This window comes from Lepisosteus oculatus, chromosome 6 (genome assembly GCF_040954835.1).
Source record: "Lepisosteus oculatus isolate fLepOcu1 chromosome 6, fLepOcu1.hap2, whole genome shotgun sequence".
Taxonomy (NCBI): Eukaryota; Metazoa; Chordata; class Actinopteri; order Semionotiformes; family Lepisosteidae; genus Lepisosteus; species Lepisosteus oculatus.
The window spans coordinates 5,938,672-5,959,575 of NC_090701.1; the positions used below are offsets into that span (position 1 = coordinate 5,938,672).

At 36.7% G+C, this 20,904-nt stretch overlaps 1 protein-coding gene across 3 annotated transcripts in view; it reads right to left on the minus strand.

Moving 5' to 3' along the window:
• pde1ca (phosphodiesterase 1C, calmodulin-dependent a) overlaps positions 1-20,904 on the minus strand; it is a 201,027-nt gene that overhangs the window by 149,273 nt on the left and 30,850 nt on the right. For all 3 annotated transcript variants that reach the window (XM_015354717.2, XM_015354719.2, XM_015354718.2), the window contains exons 2-3: positions 11,649-11,699; positions 6,300-6,465 (exon numbers count right to left, since the gene is read on the minus strand). In XM_015354717.2, coding sequence (XP_015210203.2) covers positions 6,300-6,465; positions 11,649-11,699 — 217 coding nt within the window. The remainder of the gene's footprint in view (positions 1-6,299; positions 6,466-11,648; positions 11,700-20,904) is intronic.

Below are 20,904 nucleotides of genomic sequence, written 5' to 3' on the forward strand. Positions count from 1 at the left end.
TTTCAAAGGTCTCTCATGGCATAAAAGATTTAAAAACTGAAATATATATGAAAGAAAATTCAAAAATACTTATGGCATACACAAAATGTACTGTAGTTTGAGGGTAATGTCACAATTTGTCCAACAATATCTGAAATACAGACACTATTAACCAATGATAATCTGCACTGTGGTGCTACAGTATATACTGTAAAACCCAAAGCCAAAATAGTATAGTGTATAATTAGATCCAAATACGTTTGATTAAGACCATAGACACAAAATAAAGGAGAAGGATCAGATCTGTGTTACACAACTTAGGACTTTTCACTGTATAAAAATGATACAGAAATAGCATTAAATATAGTACAGCACATGATGCTGATACAAAAAAATGTTACTCCTCTATCAGTCTTCCACAGTTTAGAAAACCCTTCACTTGAAAAAAAAAACAGCTATGAGTTAAAACAGCACGACAGTACATGTAAGGAGTGAGGAGACGTGTCCATGTGTTGGCCGCAAGGGAACAAGTAAAGGTTAATTTCACGTTGAAAAATTGAAAGGAGAAGCACAGCACTTTGGCTGTTGAGCCTTCTTCAGGTGTGAGCAGATGCCTCAACAGCCGAAACACTGTGTGGAATTAACCTTTACTTGTTCCTTCACAGTGCAGCAGATCATTTCCATATTCAAGTCACGGTGACTCATCGGGCCGGAGTTCATCCCGGTTTCCATGGTGTTAAACAAACCGCGGGCACATGACTCCCACCCCACGGCTGGGTCGTCAGTCCATCACAGAGCCCAGACTCTAAATGAATCCAGAGACTTCCCTATGCAACGCTTTCCCCATGAGCACTGTGGTACAGTGTTGCTTTTTCAAACCAAAACCAGCGCTCACTGCTGCATCTGAGTCACCTGTATGATTAACAGACATGGGGCTTCGGTATATACAGTAGCTCTTCACGACACTTTACAGCCCTGCTAAAATTTAGCAGGGCTGTATGAATCACAGCAGGGGTCTTGACTAATATTAACCAGCCGATAACCATCACAGATATTTTCTTTATGCTTCCATTCCAAAACACAAGAGTGGAGTGCAGAGATCCTTAAAAAAAGGAAGTGAATGTAATCTATATAATGATGGACTCCAGCAATACCCTTCTGAAAGAGTGTTTGCAGGTTCATCATCAACAGAAAAGGTTAAGCTCACACTTCAAAGTCCTCAGAGCCTTTTCATCTGCTTCAGAAAAGACAACAATGACATTTCAACCTTTCAGTTGTTGTAATGCTTAAAAACTAAATTGTTCCCCATTCTTTCCTTTTGGCAGACTCAGATTGCATACAGCCAGGCCGTTAATAGCCCTGGGATTTACTGTTTTATTGCAGCATGAAGGATGAGATGAAGTAAAGGCTACAGATGTTCATGTATGTTGCTAACACTTTAAATATTGTTGCTAGTTTCAGGTGCCTCACAGAATATAAAAGTTGTGAATATCGACTTTGGATGGTTGACAAAAAACAGCAAATATGTGTCAGTTGGAATGATTCAGAGTTCTGAAGCAAGATGACAGTTTTTATCACTGGCCATGGTCAAATATCTCCAATTCTGAAGCTTCCACCTACTGTATTTCTGTCAGAACATTAATCTAGAACTGCTACTAATACTACTGCTACTAATACTACTGCTGTTAAAAAATAGTCTTTTGGACAAGAAATGCTTTATTTTTTGTCATTGCTGGTCGTGTCGGAACTGGATAAATGATAGAGAAGACTTAGGAAAGGAAGCATGCTGCATGTTTCAATAAGAGAAGCAGTTGTTCAGATAGTAGCCTTTTATGCTTCTAGCATACTGACCGAGTGTTTCAGATTTCACTGAACAGAGCCATGTGGCATCAGTATAATTGCTCTCGCAACCCCCGGAAGTGGAAAACAATGAGTATGAACATGATCCTTATGATTAGTGAATAAGGGAGGGGGCTTAATTTCAGAAATATCAATTGTCTGCTGGAGTCAGGGTGCTGGAGTTCAGTGTGAGTGGTTAAATCCAGCTCCATCTGCAGTGGTATTCAAGTCTGAAGCATGCAACACTAAATATTCGATCGTCTTCTAAATGTATCCATAAGACCCTTAGACTGCACACCACTCAACACTTTTTTTCCACAATCTAGTTTTTTTTCCAGATTAGATGGAAATATTCTTGTGCTTTCTTGTTTACTTTCTGCTGAAGTTAAGCTGTTCCTCAAAATACTGCCCTGGGAAGTTCATAAGAAATAGCCATTGTTTCCGAAGGAGAAACTCCCAGAGGAAAAGGATTAAAACGACAGATAAAGAAGCATTTATGCCACCAGTCAGAATGCACTCCAGAAAACACAAAAGGCACAAAAGGCTGAAAACCAAGCACAACCCCTAAGAAGTGTGACCACTGTGGCACTGCAGAACTGCAGAGGTACATATCTATTTACCTATTTAATCTATTTTCAGTATAATTATAACAAACAAAGTAAGTTTATTAAAACACAGTAAATTAAGCCAAACACAGTGAAGACTGGAAAATAATGCTTGTTTTCCATTCTCTTTTGAGCTTGCTCTTTAAGATAAAATACACACAGCAATCCATACATTACGAATGTCAGGCAGGCCCAAACAAAATAAATTTTAATAATTTGAATGGACATCCTTGAAAAATTCCTTAGAAACATTCAGACAACTGTAGCGTGCAGGCTACATCTATTATCTAAAGTAGTCAGAATATTGAATAAAATTGTATCATTACTCAAAGTGGCAGAAGTGGTGCAACATACTTAATTAAAGTCATTAGAAATTAATTGTTTTTTTTTCATGTGCAGAACATTACATAGGCTTTTAAATATTCTTTTCCATCAGAAAAAAATATTGTCAGGCTGTGTCTGCACTGGAAACACAATGTTTTCAAGGACTGTTCATTGCAATATCCTGTTTGCTAAAGTTTCTAGAACTAAACATAAAAACCTGCAATGTGTTTGAAATCGGTGGGGCAAAACCTTAGCTAGGTCAGTCCAAGCAATCACATCAGCTTTGTTCTGAAGTGTACAAAATGCATTGGAAAATAATCTTAATCCTAGAGGGCTGTAGAGCCTTTGTTAATTTCAAATTAGTTCTTAATAACTTATAGCATAATTAGCCTCATTAGGCAAATCTGACAACTTCTCTCTTCATCTTCAGGTGATGGTCTTTGACAGACAGGTAGAACATCATACCCCCAGGTCCAGGATTGAACAGCCCAGGTCTTAAACTCCCAATCCAAGCTGCGTTTATCACATGGCTCCAATTATGTTGTAACAGCCTCTGAAAGCTCTACACAAAGAAGCAAACGGGCTCCATTTTTATTTGAACAGCCTTAAATATTACCAAGGAGGGAGGAAACTTAGCATGCATAGCATCTTGTAAATGTTAAAAGTACAACAACGTAAACGAAAGTTCAGGATGGATGACAACAACCAAGTTCAATCAGCCTGTGCTGTCCTGAACTGTGATCAGTCCTGAAGTCACTTCCTTACATTTAAAATGAGAAATACTTCAAGTAATCCCCTTCTCACCCTTGCATACTGGATATCTTGTATGCCAGCCTCCTTGTCCTGTGGCCAGGAGTTCAACCCTCAGCCAAGGAGGAAAAAGCAAAAAAAATACTATGACTAAAACAATAATTAGACATTCTCAATATACTTCATTCTTGGGTTCTACTCCTTCTGAAATAATTCTCAAATGCATGATACAAAGATTCTAGCATCTCAGATGTGATATAATGGTTTGTATCTTGTGTATCTTGAATAAACCAAGATGTTTACCACAAATGAGGTCAGTTTGATCTCAGATTTTAGAACAAACATTAAGAATGAGGCATAACAATTGGTACAATACCTATCGGCTATTTGCAAATAAGTAAAAGAGAATTGTAGTATCATTTAAGTTCAATTTGGTATAGTAAGGATAAATCATTATGCTTACATTCCATATTGGGTTTTCCACAAGAAATTAATTATTTTTAATAAATATGTTCTAAAGTTAAAAAAGTGAGAGGTGAGATTATCAAATGCAAATTACTGTAAATTACATCTTCCAGGCTAGTTGCCAAGAAATCCTTATTGATAACTACAGTGTTGTAGTATTTTAAATTTTTCACATAATTAAGAAAGTATGGATAATTAAAGGAGTTGATTTATGAAGTTAATGGATATTTTAAAAATTAAATGTGATGAAAGCACACAGTGATTTTAGTAAAATACAAGCGTTTAATAAGCAAATCTTAATGCAGTGATATGATCAATTTTTAGTTCTGTATGTAACATGAAATTTCACACATTTTTGCAATTGTTAATGTTGAACTGCTGTATAGTATGAAAAAGGAAATGTCAAAGATTTCTCTCAGGTTCACGTGGGTATGTGCCCTCGCCGCTGCCACCTCAGGTTGGCACCCCACTGCTGGAGATCTCTCTTGAGTGGCTAGGTCCCTGTTGAGTGAAGCCGGAGGCCCGGGTTCGAGTCCCCAGTGGTGGGGGGCCGACCTGAGGCGGCAGTGGTGAGGGCGCATACCCACGTGAACCCGAGAGCGCTACTATATTATCAAGGAAGGCCAAAGTCTCCTGCGATTGTCGATACCGATGTTCCATTTTCATACTGCACTATTATGTTCACTTCCATTACTATATCTGTTGTCTTTCGTGTATTTGAATATTGAATTATTCTTGAGTTCTTGTTTTCATCCAAATTTCCCTGCTACATTCTATGTCAGTAGGTGAATAAAAGTGTTTACTGTATATAAGGTATATAAGATGCACGTAAATCTGCTGCCAAGCGAAGTCGAGCTCAGCCCTTTCAAATACAGTAGTGTTTGTGTAATTGTGGCGTTTGTACTGTAGATGTCATTAAAATTGTCATACAGAAGATCAGTAGGCCTTGGGAATAGAGGACATTCACAGATTTTTCAGTGTCTGTGAAAAGTGAGAACTGATTAAATGAAAGTGACTGAACTGGCAGAACTACACGAAAAATGGTGAGTGTTTTATCTACACCCTGATGCAGATCCCTGATTTAATTAGTGTCCTACAATCCACAAAAACACTTTCAAAACACACAGCAAACATCAAAGAGAAATGCATCTCACTGAATTAAAATTTCCGTGCAATTCTTATTTTCAAAGACACTTCACTTGGGAGTAGATTTAATCTTGTGTGTTGCAAGATGAACGCAGTAAAAATAATATAAACAAGAAATAAAAAACTGAAGAAATGTTTACTTTCCAGTTCCTTGGATATTGATCACATCATCATTATAATTATTTTCTTTAACTTCAGCAAACTTTGGAGAACTCCTTCATTAAGTTTTAAATGTGATTGTCACATTGACAACCTTTCAGACGATTTCCTTTAACTGATGCATGTCATAAATCAATAATATTTACTGACTTAATTCCCATATTCAATATCTATCACCAGCTGTGAGACCTTTTTTTCTACAAAAACTACCTTTTAATATTTTTATTTAAAATAACAAACAGTATACAAAATATAATATCCCTCTTTCATATGAGCAGGGTAAATAAAAAAACTAACTGTGAAAATCAATGCAGTGGTAAAAAGGTTTTGTTTTTATTGGAGGAATGTAAAGTGCTTAATGCTTTCACATGCATAATCTCTTTAAATGCATCTAGGGGAGCATCGTATGGCACTTTGTTAACATGCTGGTGCATACACCAGTAAAAGTGTCTCGAATAATGTTCCCGTTGTACGGTTTATAAGAGATGTGGTTATACTATACTGTACATTTAAACTATCGGTCTGAAGGTTTCTGTAAACCTCTTGAAAACTGACATTATCAATTCATATCACACATCTTTATTCCTTAAACTAACTCCTGGGAGGGTACTGGATCGTAAATTCATTAGGAATGCACACATTTAAAGCCATGTACAAAGGAAAAACAAATATCAAAGCTGCAGAAGAACATCAGGCCCCAGATGCCAGATAAAACTATTTGTCAAAAGAACAACATGTACAACATTTTAATATAAATGATTTATCGTCTCATGTTTTGAACAGTATGACATCAATCAAAAAAGAGCTGCATACCCATGAACGTGTTGTATGAAGACATCAGTATCCAAATTGCCAGCTAACCGTGTATGTTTCTTAAGAGTAACAAAAGGTTTGGAAGATTTCAAAAGGTTTACATTCTGTGCCACAGTTGCAGGGCCTACTCACTAGGTAGCGAAGGATTTCCTTTCTTCTCTGACTCTCGTGCTATACCTTTTTATTTTCTTTCTGATTTAAGCCAATTCACTTCCCAACCTGATAGCTGTCTTCTCCATGGCATCTGGACTGTCCACTGCAGGAAGCTCATCTGCAAGGATTTCCTCTGGGTTTCGGGGATCAATGAGGATTCCCCTCTTTTCTTTGTCCCTGATCCCAATTCCAGCTGTGATGGCATTCCACAGAGCATTCTGAGATTTGGAGCCTAAAGTAGAAGACAAAAAAGGGAAAATTCTGAATACGGACAGGATAAATATTCTTTGATTTTTTTTTTGAAATGATGCAGATATAGACAAACGCTTTTGAAATCTGTACTGCAGGGTCTTTTTCCTACTAATGGTCCATTCTTCCCAGGTCTTGCCCTTGCCGGACATATTCAGTATATACATAGTAGCGTTGTTCTGGTCAGGGGTTTGCAGCCTGATTGTTTGTGTTAGGGTTGACAGGATGGATTGCATTATGAGTGTTCTCTTACAGTTCACCAGACTCTTTAGCTTTGAAAGAAGGGAGTCACTGTGCAGTTTGGAGTGTTGGGTGCCTACTTGGGTGAGAGGGCTTTGTTCCACATAAATTGTCTTCTGCGTTGGGCTTAATTTGGTTTGATGGGCCAGTATGTAGTTGGTCCATTGAGCTCATAGGCAGTCAGAAGTTAACAGCTGTGGTGGAATGTCCCCTTTACAGACCATTGCCCCTTTGTGATGAGGTGGTACTGCCTTGACGCCGCCTGGACGATCACAGAAGGATGGAGGATCACAGCACACAGTAGAAGGCATAACCCAAGTTCACTCTTAAGAGCACACTGTACACCTGCAGATGGACATTACTTCAGTGTTCCTAGCTGAGTGCGGTCGCTGTGCATGAGGACAGATTGCGTACTATCCCATTTTCTACAGTACATGCATCTAATTTCTCAGCTTCATAGCGCAAACATCAGAGAGGCAATCATTTCATGATAAAACCCACCTAACCTTATACTGAAACACCCTTTCCTTCCCCCATTAATTTACAGTTAACCTGAAGAAATCTTTGCAGAACATATTTTATACTCCACAGACTGTATAGGTGACATGGTAGCAGTGGAAGTTAAGAACATACATCAGAATACATAAGACACAAATCAAACGTCAGGAAGGAGCAGTTGATGTGAAACAGTTTATAATAGTAAAGGAGCTTCCAGCTCTTCGAGCATTATTGTTATTGCAGTTTCTCTGAACTGGCTGTGAGTCTCCACCTGTTGGACACTCAGAGTTAAATACCATTGCCACACTAAGAAATAAAAGCCAGTGTAACGAATGGCTCGTTCTGGACCCTATGCGGACGACACAATTAGGAATAGTGAGGAAACACTGGGGGGGAAGGCCACGCAGGAAACGGGGATCAAAACAGAGGGGCGTGTCCAAAGTGCGCGGGTGCACAGGGGGAGGTGTGGCTGAGGCAAACAATCCAAAAATAATCCAGACAGGAAATCCCAAAACAAGCTCGAGTCCATGGCCCGGCGACCCATCCGAAACAGGAGATAAAATCAGGAACCGGGTCGGAACCGGCAAGGGGAACAGGAACAAAGACTTAAAAACCACGACGAAGCCAGACTCATCAGGACCGGGGCTCGCACGATACGGAAATCAGATGCAGAGACCGGAACTGACTGTGTGTCTGGCTTTTAAGGGGGACGGGAAGGAGGCTGGAACAAGGGGCAGGTGCACAGAACAAGTCCAAAGTGAAAAGAGCCGGAGCGCCCTTAAGGAGGAGGGACTACAATTGTGACAGCCAGAATGTGGCTGAATGTGTGGTTTCGTTCACACTTCCAACAGAAACAGAAAAAAAAACCTCTTAAACAGGTGGAGGTGTGTAGTTTCAGAGTGTTGTGTTTCTTCTGCATTTTGCTTACTGGAAGTTTTTTTTCTTCTGATTTTCTACACATTTATAGATACAATATGCTTCGATATACAGTATCACAACATAGTGCAAAGCCTGAAATACAATAGAGCTTAGTTGCCATCACTATATTTAATATATTTAAATGTACCCAACCACAAAATGCAGTAGGTCTTTGTGCCATTGTTGCATACAGTATTTGTCTGCAAGTTGTCTGGCTTTTTTCTTTTTTTTTTTAAATTGAGCCAGTTTCACTAGGCCTTGAAAACAGTCCTAATGCGAAATGCGATTAATTTGTTCTTTAATATGTCTTTTGTGTAAATTTAATCTTTTTTAAATAGATACCAGGATACACCAATCATAACGTGGCATCCTATGACTGCCACTTTCACTTCAGCCTGCACTCGAAGGCTGTTAAGAGTTTGGAAGAGGGAGGCACGGTGCCCCATTGCCATCTTGTGGAAATAAAGAGTAAGTTACACATTCGGCCATTCATAATAATGTATAATGTTTCTTTATTAGCCCTATACAATTTCTTGCATTAGGAATTTGTCTTTTCGCATAGCCCAGCTTTTCCTCCATGGAGACACAGACAGGGAGAGAAGCTTGGGGTCAGAGCGCAGAGTCAGCCATTATACAGCGCCCCTGGAGCAGTTAGGGTTAAGGGCCTTGCTCAGGGGCCCGACGGAGTAGGATTCCTCTGCCGGCCGCGGGGTTTGAACCGGCAACCTTCCAGTCACAGCCGCAGATCCTCAGCCACAGAGCCACTGCTCCGCTACAGACCAGGGGACCACTCACAGGGAGCCCCACAAGTCGCCTTTTGTTTCGCAAAAACTCCTTACTTTATGGAACCCTTAATCGAACCAACGAGTTCGTTTGTTCAGTCCCGAAGCTGAATGTTTTAAGTTGCTTATAAAATGCAACCGTCAAAAAGCATCAACCAATGTGTCTTAAGAGCTAAAAACAACTCAATAATCCTATCATTCGGATACAGTGATTGAGGCTGGTGCAAGAAAGAGAAACGAACAGGTGTGCGAGCCTCCTGGACCAAGACTGGGAACCCCTGCAGTAGTAGTAATAAGCACATGTAAGATTAATCCTGGAATGATTTTTAATCAGTCTGTGAAGCAAAAAGGTAATGCTAGAATGATTCAGTTAATTACTGGAAATTAATCTAATTCATTGTAGATGGGCACATGCACTTGCTGTAATTCGGTGGTGTCAGACTGAGTTCCTGAAGGGCCTTGTGTGATCTGGTCTTTAAAATGAGGACTTAATCGGACAATTAACCTTTTTTTACAATTTGACACACAGGGTTGTCTTAATGTGTTTTACAGTTGGTTCCATGAGTCCTTCACTTCATTAAAAATACCTATACAGTATGTCACATCGGAGGCTTTTTAGAAGTATTACAGTACTATGTAACTATGTAATTGAGAATGTGGATGGAACAAAAACCCTCCAGTTATTGACTTTGAGACCCCTGTTCTAAATAGTAGTAATGGCAATAGTGTGGAGAGACGGAGATGAAGAAGCAATAGCAGTTAGATATATGTTCTGTTATATCTGTTCAGCAGTTCTGTTAGATTTCTATGCATCCATGACATCACAAAGCTGGTTACATTTCTCCCAGACTAGAAGATGCCAAAGGAGGTCATGGATATGAGTATTTCATATCCTTTTACTTAAGGTCAGAACATTTTGTACATGATTTTTTACAATTTTCTTTATTTCATTTTCAGTCTTTACTTACAGTAGCTAACTAAAAAAAAGTGAGCACTATCAACAGGAGCTCTCTGATTTGCCCTGAAAAATCTGAAAAGTTGCAGCTGCAAGGTTTTGTGTTTAGATGAAGCCACTGATGTCAAAGATGTCGGAGTCTGTGCATTACAAAACGGAACAATCTGATTTATTATGTAGAAGCCCAATATTGTCAAATCTCAGAAACTCAAGAAAGAAAAGCGTGGTCAGTACTGAGACAGACGTCATCTAAACAATTTAATCTGTAAGAATTTGACTGGATTTCTGTGACACAGCTGTCATAAAACAAGCAGACTACAAAGAGAATTATCAACCCATTAATTACACAATGCCAAATTTAAGGCTTATAGCCAATCATTTATTGAGGAATAAATTGATATTAGTATAATACAGAAATTAATATAACAATTCACCTATATGCCTTGAAAGCCTACATTGGAGAAAGAACAATCTTACATTTTAATCAAAAAGAATACAAAAACAAAATAGTCATAGCCATGTCCCTCAAAACTAAAATATATAAAATTAAATTAGATAATTGGCAAAATATCTTTACTTCCATTTTATTTCCAAAAATACATATTTTTTGGGGGGGAATTACTGAGAATATCTTACAATAATAATACAGCCCATGATAACAAACACCACACTGTATTTATGTCAAATTTATATTACAGTCTTTAAAATCCAGGTTTAAATGTAGTATCACCTTATTTGAACAAATTACATTTAAAGAGCCCCTTTCTATTAGGAGGGACAGTCTTCTATTATTGGCAAATTTTGCATCATCATGAATTGCGAAAGTCAGATTCCAAAGATCCAGACCTGCCCATTATCATCTGAGTCACAGGCATGTATCTCATCGACACTGAGTTTTGAGAATATTAAATTAAATTATACATAATACCAAGCATCAAAATTATTCTCAAAGGTATCGAGTGATGTGGAATTAAGTTTGATTGGAAGAGAATATCTTAAATAAAGCATACATTTCTACTGAATTATAACTGATTAACTGATTCTTTATTAATTAAGCTGCATTTTATGTACTTCAATTAATCAACCAATGAATTAGTTATTCTATTAGTTATTCTAAAATATCGATCTCCAGTGAATATTGGGATTAATGCTCCAGTACCAGAAGGTGGCGCTCTTTCTACTGGATTCAAAGGGCTGTACGATTGCAAAGGAATCATGACAATGTATGCTGTATCATAGGAGGTGCCTGTCCTTCATGGTTAGAAACAATCCTGCAGCACCATCTGAAATGCTATAAAGCACAGCTAGCCCTGACTAAATTCTTGTTCTCTTAATCGATTTTCACCACCCTAGCAAATCCTGCATATGCTGTGCATTGTGTTAGCGTGAATGTGGTTCTCACCTTAGTGTCAGTGTCCTCAAACTACAGTACATCACTAGCAAGAATGCTGTTCACAAATTATTCACCTTTAACTCTTCACTTTCACACTATAATACTAACTGTTGTCTACATATTAAGTGATCATTTATGTTTGGTTATTGATATTATGCTGATTATTTATATTATTAAGACTCAAGAAGTACACCAGATAGTTCTTATCTTCTATACCGAGTGCAACGTGAGTGACTGTTGTACACAGCGTACTTACTGATAGCGAAAATTATTCATTTTGGAAACCTTAAACATGATCACAAATCGCGTATCTTTCTCCTTGATTCACACGTCACCAAAGCACCATGTTTGGGAAGCGACAGAAACACACAGATACTCACGTGCAAACCTTGCCAGGGGGCGTGTGTTGTTCTCTCCCGCTTCATTTGCAACTAGAAAGAGACGGGATTGAAACAGTTTAGACAACAGTAAACACAATCTGGTTTCCAAAATCCAGAATCAGAATCATGTTCAGTAATTAGCTACTGTAGGTAGAGCTTCACAGAATAATTAAAAAATAAGCAGATTTATATTTAAGCGTGGTTTTACAGTATGTACTATTTGTAATACAGTATATATATACAGGACATAATAAAAATATTAGTTATGAGTCCCCTCACTAAATAAAGGAAATGGTCATGAAAGTCTATATCCTGCTCCTCAAAACAACCAAGTCTCAACACTGAACTCCTGTTCATTTGACTTAGGGATGAGAGGTTGTAATGTTTGACCAGTTCATTTAATCCATTGTTTCTCCTTTGTTTTCCAGCAAATACAGGGTGAAAAAATTAATGCTTTCAGTGGCTGAAGGGTTTATCGTGAGTGAGGTAGAGATAATAACATTTTAAATAACCGGTACTAAATTTTAACTAGTTTGCTTGTTGCAAAAGGTGACCATCTGGCTTCATAATCCAAGTACTGTTCAGACAGGTTTTACATTATTTCCTTAAACTGAAATTATTTTGTCATTTAAATATATTCCCAAGTTTAATATTGTCTTAATTACCATATACAGAAAACAATATTGATTGACTATTGTTGCCACAGTGAATGACAAATAAGAATCACTGATCTGTTCTGTGAGAATAAGCACTAATGAGAAAAGTCTTGCTTTGATTACATTTTACCATTACTATATCATATTCTCAGATGTTATTAGTTTCTTAACTTTTAGGTGGAAAGTCCTGTCATCACAGAAGATGTTTCATAATGTTAATTTTGATTGCTGATTGAAACTATTGTGTATGCCGAACTGTATACAGTAAATATACATTAATACATTACATTTTGCATCATGTTCCCATTAGAAACATTGACTGCACATTGATCTTATTTTGTAATGAACAGTAATGAGGCATCGATTGCTTCGTTGCTGATTTTGTGTAATCCTTTTTTGTAATTTTTATAAAATACTTTTGTCTCAGTTGTTTTTTTTTACAATTTGTTAAAATAAAACAAAGATAAAGCATGGCAAAACAAAACATGCAAGGATAAAGTGATATAAAGGGATTCACTGAATCATAGACAAATGCAAACAAAAGACAGAAAATGATTTTCAGAAGCAGAGTATTAATTCAATCCTATGCTACAAATAAAGATTTCAAATTGTAGTAAGTGCCATTTAATTGTGGCATAGGTTTTAATTAATAATTGTAATGATAATTTAATTGTAGTAAGTGTTTCTGTGAGGTGCCTTGAAATCACAGCTAACACTTTTACAATTGACAACAGGTGTTGTTATGAAGAGTTCTATGGTGTTCATTTCTGAGATCCTTACTTTTTATACGTAATGTGAAATTCTTAACTATTGTACAAATAAAGAATGCTACCAGTTTTTATAAGCTATTCATTCTAATTCAAACAGGTCTTTTCTTTTCAGGGGAGAATTATGGTATCTAGTGATTTGTCCGCTTGAAAACATGATGTGCCTTGAACATCTATGTTCCATTAAATACATTAAAATATGTTCCTAAATTCTGCACGTCACAAATCACATTGAAAAATCTAGCAAATTCTGACTCGCATATTAGTAGATGTTAAGAGAATGACTGTGAGTGCCCTATCACAAGCCTAAGCTGTGGGAAATGTTTGAAACCAGCTCCTCTGCTGATTAGCTGGAACTTATCATAAAAGATTGAAACATGTCTGTGTCAACTGAAAACTCAGAACTCATTTTAGATTTTTTATGAACTGCAGTATTCATCATTACTTAAATTACCAAGTAAAATGCACAATTCTCTGATTCCCAAGATCAAAACGTTTTTCTCATCCTGCTTATTGGAACGTTGAGCCTTTAGTCTGAACCATTACAGAACCAGTTACAGAACTATAACATCATGTTTTATGAGACATCAACAAGGATTTCACCCAGAAATCATCTTCCAAGTAGAGGAGTACAAGGTACAGACACAAAGTGTCTCATTAACAATATCCTTCATATCTCATGAATATACCTAAAATGTTCAATTTGCTTGAAACCGATTAATCTGAAAGAACCAGGATATGTTTTTAGTAATTATAGTTTTTGCCAACTTGTTCAATAGTTATGCAACATTTCAAGATAATTAGCACTCGAAGTAATTGTAGTAAAAAATGTCTGCACATCTCCATTAATGCCTTCAATGTTTATCGTCCAAAGCAATTTGTAAATACTGTATAGAAAAAAAATCTCTTTCAAAGATTTAATTGAAATGGGTATTATAAAAAAAGCTTTCAATGAATTGAGGCATTCACAGGGAGGGAGACGTGAGAGCACATAGTGGGAACTCATCTGTGTTAGTGAATAGTGAACGGTATGTCAGAACGGTGAGTGCCAAGGCTCTCCTTTAGTTCCAGAAACCTTCATACTTGATGGAATGAACCTCGGTGATTCTGAAGGTTTACCTTTGTTGCAGTATGGCAACACAACTTCGAAATGCAAGGTCATGTGGAAAACAAACACGATTGAACACACATACTGTACATACAAGAGCATTTTGACTGAGCCAAATCAATGTCACATATTGAGGGTGCATTTTATAATCGTGCCAAAGTCAGCAAAGCCAGTCATAAGCCCAGTCCCACAGCTGCTGCTACTGGCTTTTGAACATTAATCCCCAGCAAACAGCACTTAAAGGTGTCTTAACACACTGAGCAGTCAATACTCACTGTGCCGGATATTAAGGTAATGCTCAGATGGAGAGATACATGTATGCTTAACAACACCTATCGTTGTTGAATACAGTATTAAAGGATTGTGTAAATGAGCCGACTAAAGACTATCCAGTAAGTATGCCAGTACACTCACCACACATCAGTTGTAAGTGGGGAGGAGAACAGAGTGATGAAGCCAGTTCAGAGATGGAGATTATTAGGAGGTCGTGATCGGTAAAGGCCAGGGGGAAATTTGGCTAGGACACCGGGGTAATACCCCTACTCTTTTCACAAAACGCCCGAATTTTTAATGACTGCAGAGAGTCAGGACCTCAGTTTTAAGTCTCATCTGAAGGACATTACCTTTTTACAGTATAATGTCCCTGTCATGTTCTGACTATAAAACTTTATAAAACAGTGCAGTGAGAATCAAGCTTTTTTTCTTTTCAAATGATAATGCAAAGGTAGCACAAATACTGTGGCCCTAGAGTCATAATAGGAACTAATATTTGTTTAAATTATTAATTATGTGAAGCAGGCAGATACAGACTGGGAGGCATGCTGAAATTCTGACCCACTGTTCTCAAAACAAGCATAATGTATGGTAAAGCAGTACAATGATGAGCCTTATCAAATAGTTTCCAGCTTGTTAATGGGAGTGAGGAGTCATAAGGACCAGCCAAATAACAGGAACGCATTTAGCTCCACACAGTTTATTTTGGAATACATCAATACATTTAGTCCCTTTGTATGAATTATAATGCAGCCAGGCTATATTTATTTTCGTACAAGATGTAACATGATCCACAAATACAATGTAGCATCACATATTCAAATCTAAAGTAATTGCTGTTTGACATTTCTGTTATTATTAGCAGGAATATTAAGCACTATAACGGTTCCTCCAAAAAAGTGAAATTAAAATATACATGAAATATAATAAAGAGCCTGAATAAAAAAAAAAGCTGAATGAATTAAAGCAATGCTACACGCATTTACATAAAACTGTTTTTTTTTCCAGTTTTACCCATCAGATATTCAGGAAAAAAATAACATTCTGTTTTTGGTCAAAAATCTCCTGTAGTTCTAAAAAAGGCTTTCTCCCCTCTCTGAAGTACAATACATATACAATTATTCTTTTCATCTTTTTATTTGTAGCCTCATGTACTACCTTTAAAATAAAGAAATGTTTAGCCATACAGTACACTTATACCAGACTACTTGAAATGCAAGTAAATTTCACTTTGACAGTGAACAACACAAAGCCATAATCTTAGTAAATACTCAGCAAATAATTAGCCTTCTATAGACGTTGTAATTATTCTTTGTGTGTGAATGTGTATTATTACAGGACTCTCTTGCTCCTCTTTAACAGGCCAAAAGCTCAAACCACTTAAAACAAAAATGTGTTTCTGCATTGAGGTCTGTTTTATTGTGCTTCAAATTTCGCATTTTGTAGAAGAGTAGACTTCTTGAGAGAGATTTTGTCAGGATGCGTGTTAGGCCAAAGTATGAAATGTTTTTTATGAAAATAATATCTTTAATGAAAATTATTCTGTTTAATCCTCTTCTAATCAGAAGCAAATGTAATGTGAAGAGAACAGTGTTTTAAAGGAAAAACTTTTGAATTTTCTGACTCAGTCTATGTAAAATAATAAATACTGACATTGTTGGTTACACTGTAAAAAAAGACAGATATGCCAGGAACAAAGGTAAACAGTTATTGTGCCCATGTGAGTGTTGTGTGTTCTTTTATTGTAGCTCCACTGAGCAGTGAACAGCAGACGACAGATGGCAGTTGCAAAACATGCAATAAAAATAAATGATTCTTGGTTTTACAATGCTTGCTTAGCTTTCACTTCTTCCAAACAAATGCATATTTTTCAGTGTACAAAAATAATATTAAAAATGACAGCTGAAGATGTATAGCCTGACAATTACAATATTACACCACACTATTCAGTAAGTACTGTAGCAATAAACTACATGTTCTGTGACTATACTTAAAAACCTAACAAACTTAGAAAAGTAAAAATAATACTCTTTAAATGAACAGTGCTACATTTTACCTGTTAAATGGTACCAACCACAAAGAAGCTCAGAATACACAACACAAAAATAGAACCTTTTCCAAGAGAAATGAAAATCATTTTAAATTCACACATTGATTTGAATAAAAACATGCATCCCTACTTTTAACTAAAAACCATAAAGCACATTCTTCCAAAAATAGATCAATGATATGTGTGGGGTTTTGTGAAATTGCTACCAATTATTAACATGTATAAAGTAAAATGGATTAACAGCAACATTGTTCTCAGTTTTAAATGAGGTGAAATGGTGTCCTGTGGAACATTGTGAGGGATTATACTGAAACATTTAATTCAAGCAATTAATTCAATGTCAAAGTCTGCTGTGTGCATGGAATGTAGGAAGTTAATAGTCCCAATGGTAATTCTGAAGCAAGGTATGTGCAGATGCCATTTAGTTGAGTGTTCAGTAATGTTCTCTATACTGTACTGAATGGTAGGCAATGCAGTAGGTTTCCCACAAAAAATCATGTCCTAACAAGTAGTACTTCTTAGTTTTTTGTCTTTTGCAAGTTAAGTACTTCTCCAGTGTATAAACACTACTCCTGTGCCTCTTACGCCTGAAGAAGACTCCACAAATATTTTTACTCTTCAGCGTGGACCTAACCTTGTTCCTGTTCTCATGTCTTGTCTTTTTCAATTCTAGTAGCAATATTTAAAAAAAAACTGTTTGAGCCTAAGGTAATTAACTTGTAGTAATTATTTACATACACCTGTTTAAAAAATATTTTCACAACACAAAATACGGGAAGTTGTGACTGTACATGAGCTACCATGTTTTATTCTCCCTTCAGTGACAAGCTATCTTTATGTTCCCATTTAAGGCAATGAGCATTAACTGAAGTGTTAAACAATGTCAATGAAATAAAACAGAAGTGAGAGGCTCAAAGACAGCAGCAACTTAAATGGAGTTTGTAAATCCAATAGGAAGTGATATAATTGATTTTACTACAAGCTAAGATTCCAGGTTTGCAGTGGATCTGTCATGGAAAATCATACAGGCTGCTCTAGTGCTTTGCTCCACACTCAGTTTCAAAACTCACAAGGCTAATCCTGAACTGTTTCATTACAAAGAAGAGAACACATCCTTACTTAATTAAAATTACGAAGCCTTCAAAGGAATCATTTTCAGTAAAATGTATTTACAAATATTAGCAATAATATATAAAAAATATTCTTAGTTTCTTTCTTTTTGAACAATAACAATAAAAATAAATATGTAAGTATTATTATTAATAATTAGTTATACTAGTAATGGTTTCTTCACCAAAAATTGGATCACACAATTCTTATGTACAGTATGTAATGAGATAAAAAGATATTTTGTTTAGTAGAGTTAAATCACTTTGTTCAGTGTTCACAGATTTATATACCCAAGACAAGCAACTTCAATACATACACTCTCTCTGGACATCAAACATCTTCTCATTTCTCGGTCTTTACAAACTGAGTTCCAGAATGTGACAAACAAGCAAACAGGATGGAATTAATCTATTCAGAAAGTCCTTCTCTCTCAGTAAGTAAAAATGTTTTTAAAAATGATTTTGTCAAAATAAACATCGAGGCTGTTCAAATGGGCTCTGGTTTGTGATGTTTTTCCCTTTCTTTATGAGGTAAATAACACTTTAACATAAATGCAAGGAAAAAATAGAAGACTGACTGTTTTCTACTCAGCTGGGGAAGATGGAGTTTTAAACCATGTTTAAAAACAGCACAAAAGCATATTTTGTCAGCCGAATGTACAGTATCTCCACTAAAGCCAGTGAGTACACATAACATCATATTCCATATTTCTCCATAGTTTTTGTTAATTCCGTTTTCAGGACAATTGTTTATTGCCCTCTAATGGGATGTTAAGAAAAGAATGAATTTCAAAGAAGATGTCAGTTACTAAGCAACAGATAGATAATGTACCAGACACCTTTCATTATATCTTTGCTTAGGTGACAGATAGATACCAGAATTTATCAGCATTAATTCTGATGGGAAATGAAAGGTTACAAGTTTTGAGAAACATTTTCCACTTCGGTTGAAGGGTCAATTTAATTATGTACACTCCTACCCCTCCAGAATGAATATCTAAACTATTTTACAGCCTTGATTCTTACATCTTAGCTTTCTCATATCTTCCAAAATGCAGACTACAGTTAAAAAATAACCCAACATAACTGTCCAGTTAAGAAGCTAAGTCTGTGCTCTGCGAACAGAGACTTCAACCAGTTGAATCTGATTGAATAGATTCAATATCTTGAATTGAACAGTTGGTCTTAACATTAAGAAAAATAGAATCCTACTGGACACAAGGACTGAATTCTGAATGGCAGTTATACTAAAAACCGAGACCAAGAGTCACAAGTGCAAAATTGTTGGATAGTTAAAAAATGCATTATTTCGGTGTGATGTCCAGCTTTTAACTTTACTTTTAAACCACTCATTTTTTTTCATCTGCGGTGCTGCCACCATTAAAATGTGTGGATTTGTTGCCAAAAGAGCAACATTTCAGCAGGTGCTTGAGCAACACAGTTGACTTGACATCAAGATAATTACCATGTAAAAGACTTGGAGCTGAAGGGTCAAGAGGCGATCCCTGAGACCAGGACTCTTCGTGGAGCTCTTCTTTGAACTAGTCAAAGTCAGGGTAGGACCTGGATTGTGCATGTTCAGTTCCCCACTCTTGGCTCCTCCTGTATTTCAAAAGTGTCTGTAACTTTGTATTCTAGCTTTTTAATCTTCCCAGAGAAACACTTTAGCCTTGCCCCTTACCAAAGTATGTATTTACAGGTAAATTCCATCCTGTTGCACCGGGCCCGACAAGGTGTTGAGACGAGCTCGGTGAAAATTAGTCGATGAGCCAAGATATGCGGTGATCAAGGTAATTTAGTTGGTGGCAGCACTGAAGAGGATCAACAGAGCCGAAACTGAGAAAACAACATAAGCAGTAGCTGCAGAGCTGAATTAGCTGAGGGCTTTTGAGAGACTGAGACTGAGACTGAGACTGAGACTGAGACTGAGACTGAGACTGAGACTGAGACTGAGACGCTCAAGCAGAGTTAGCAACTCAATGTCTGAGCCCTGAGGAATGATTACTCAGGGCTTAAATACTGTGCGAGGTTCCTTAATTGGCCTGATCTTGTTGAGGAAGGCCCCATTGAGTCTCCAGCATGTGCGGAACACGCATTGGCAATTGATGGAGCTAATGCAGCAGTGCTGGAGCTCATTGGGGCATAACACATCCATTATTGTTTATAACATGAGTGGTTTATGGTAATATTAACGGTATACTACTATATTAACAATAACTATAATATTAACAGTTAACTATTGTTTTGTAGGAATAATGTACTTGAAAATTAAATCATTTACTATTTTTGTACATCAGTGTTATCTGCTGGTGTAAGGCACTTTTGTTGAAAATGTTAATTTTGCATGATGCTGCTTTCCACTAATATAGCTGTGATGTTATGTAAGAGATCTGTGGTCATGGATACAAACCAGCAATTTGCATAGTTTATACAGGAAAGGCAATACATCTGTATTTAACTGCAAATCAAAAATATGTCTTTGGCTTTTAGTTTGGGGCGTTCTTTGATCCACAACAGTCAGGCAATGATGCCAACGAATGAAACCTGGAGAAATTAGTTCATCTCCTGCAGGATTCTGTATGGCCCAAAGGGGTTACTAATGCCTAGCAAATAGCATGCGTAAGAAAATAGCCTCTTTCCATCCTTAGCCCAAAGGCACATTGAGACTGCTATAACAGGAGGGAGTACAGCTGTACTGCAACTCAAACACATTTTTCTTTCATAGCTTGCTTCGCTTTATTTTATTCCCAAATTACCTTTGTTTAAAAACAATTGTCTTTCTGTGCTGCCTGTCCATATTCTGCCTGTTACATGGTTACACCAGGATTCCTATTTTTCTTGTTTGTGTGGTGTTCATTATCACACATCACATTGTCACAGATGATCAAAATGTGCATGTGCCATTGGCTTTTTAAATAAACTATAATGAAATGATTTCTAACATCCAAAATGTTGTATTTAATACTTTCTTCATGCGCTATTAATCTGATTGTATACAGTATCTGCTTTCATAACAAAGGAACAAAAAAAGTTTTATCTATTCATTCATGCAGAAGGAAGTGTAAAAATGAGGCGCATGAAATACATATTTAAAAAGCGGGCTGTTAATAATAATTTAATTGTGTTTCAGCATTTGGGAAACTGAAAGTCAAAGTATATTTGCCTCTGTTTGTTGATCGCTAAAACTGTTTTTCCTTTTAAAGGCATATCTTTGTCCAAGAAAAATCAACAGCATTTACATGGAACAGCTAACAAAATAATTGCATACCACTATGCAGCAATTATGGACAAGA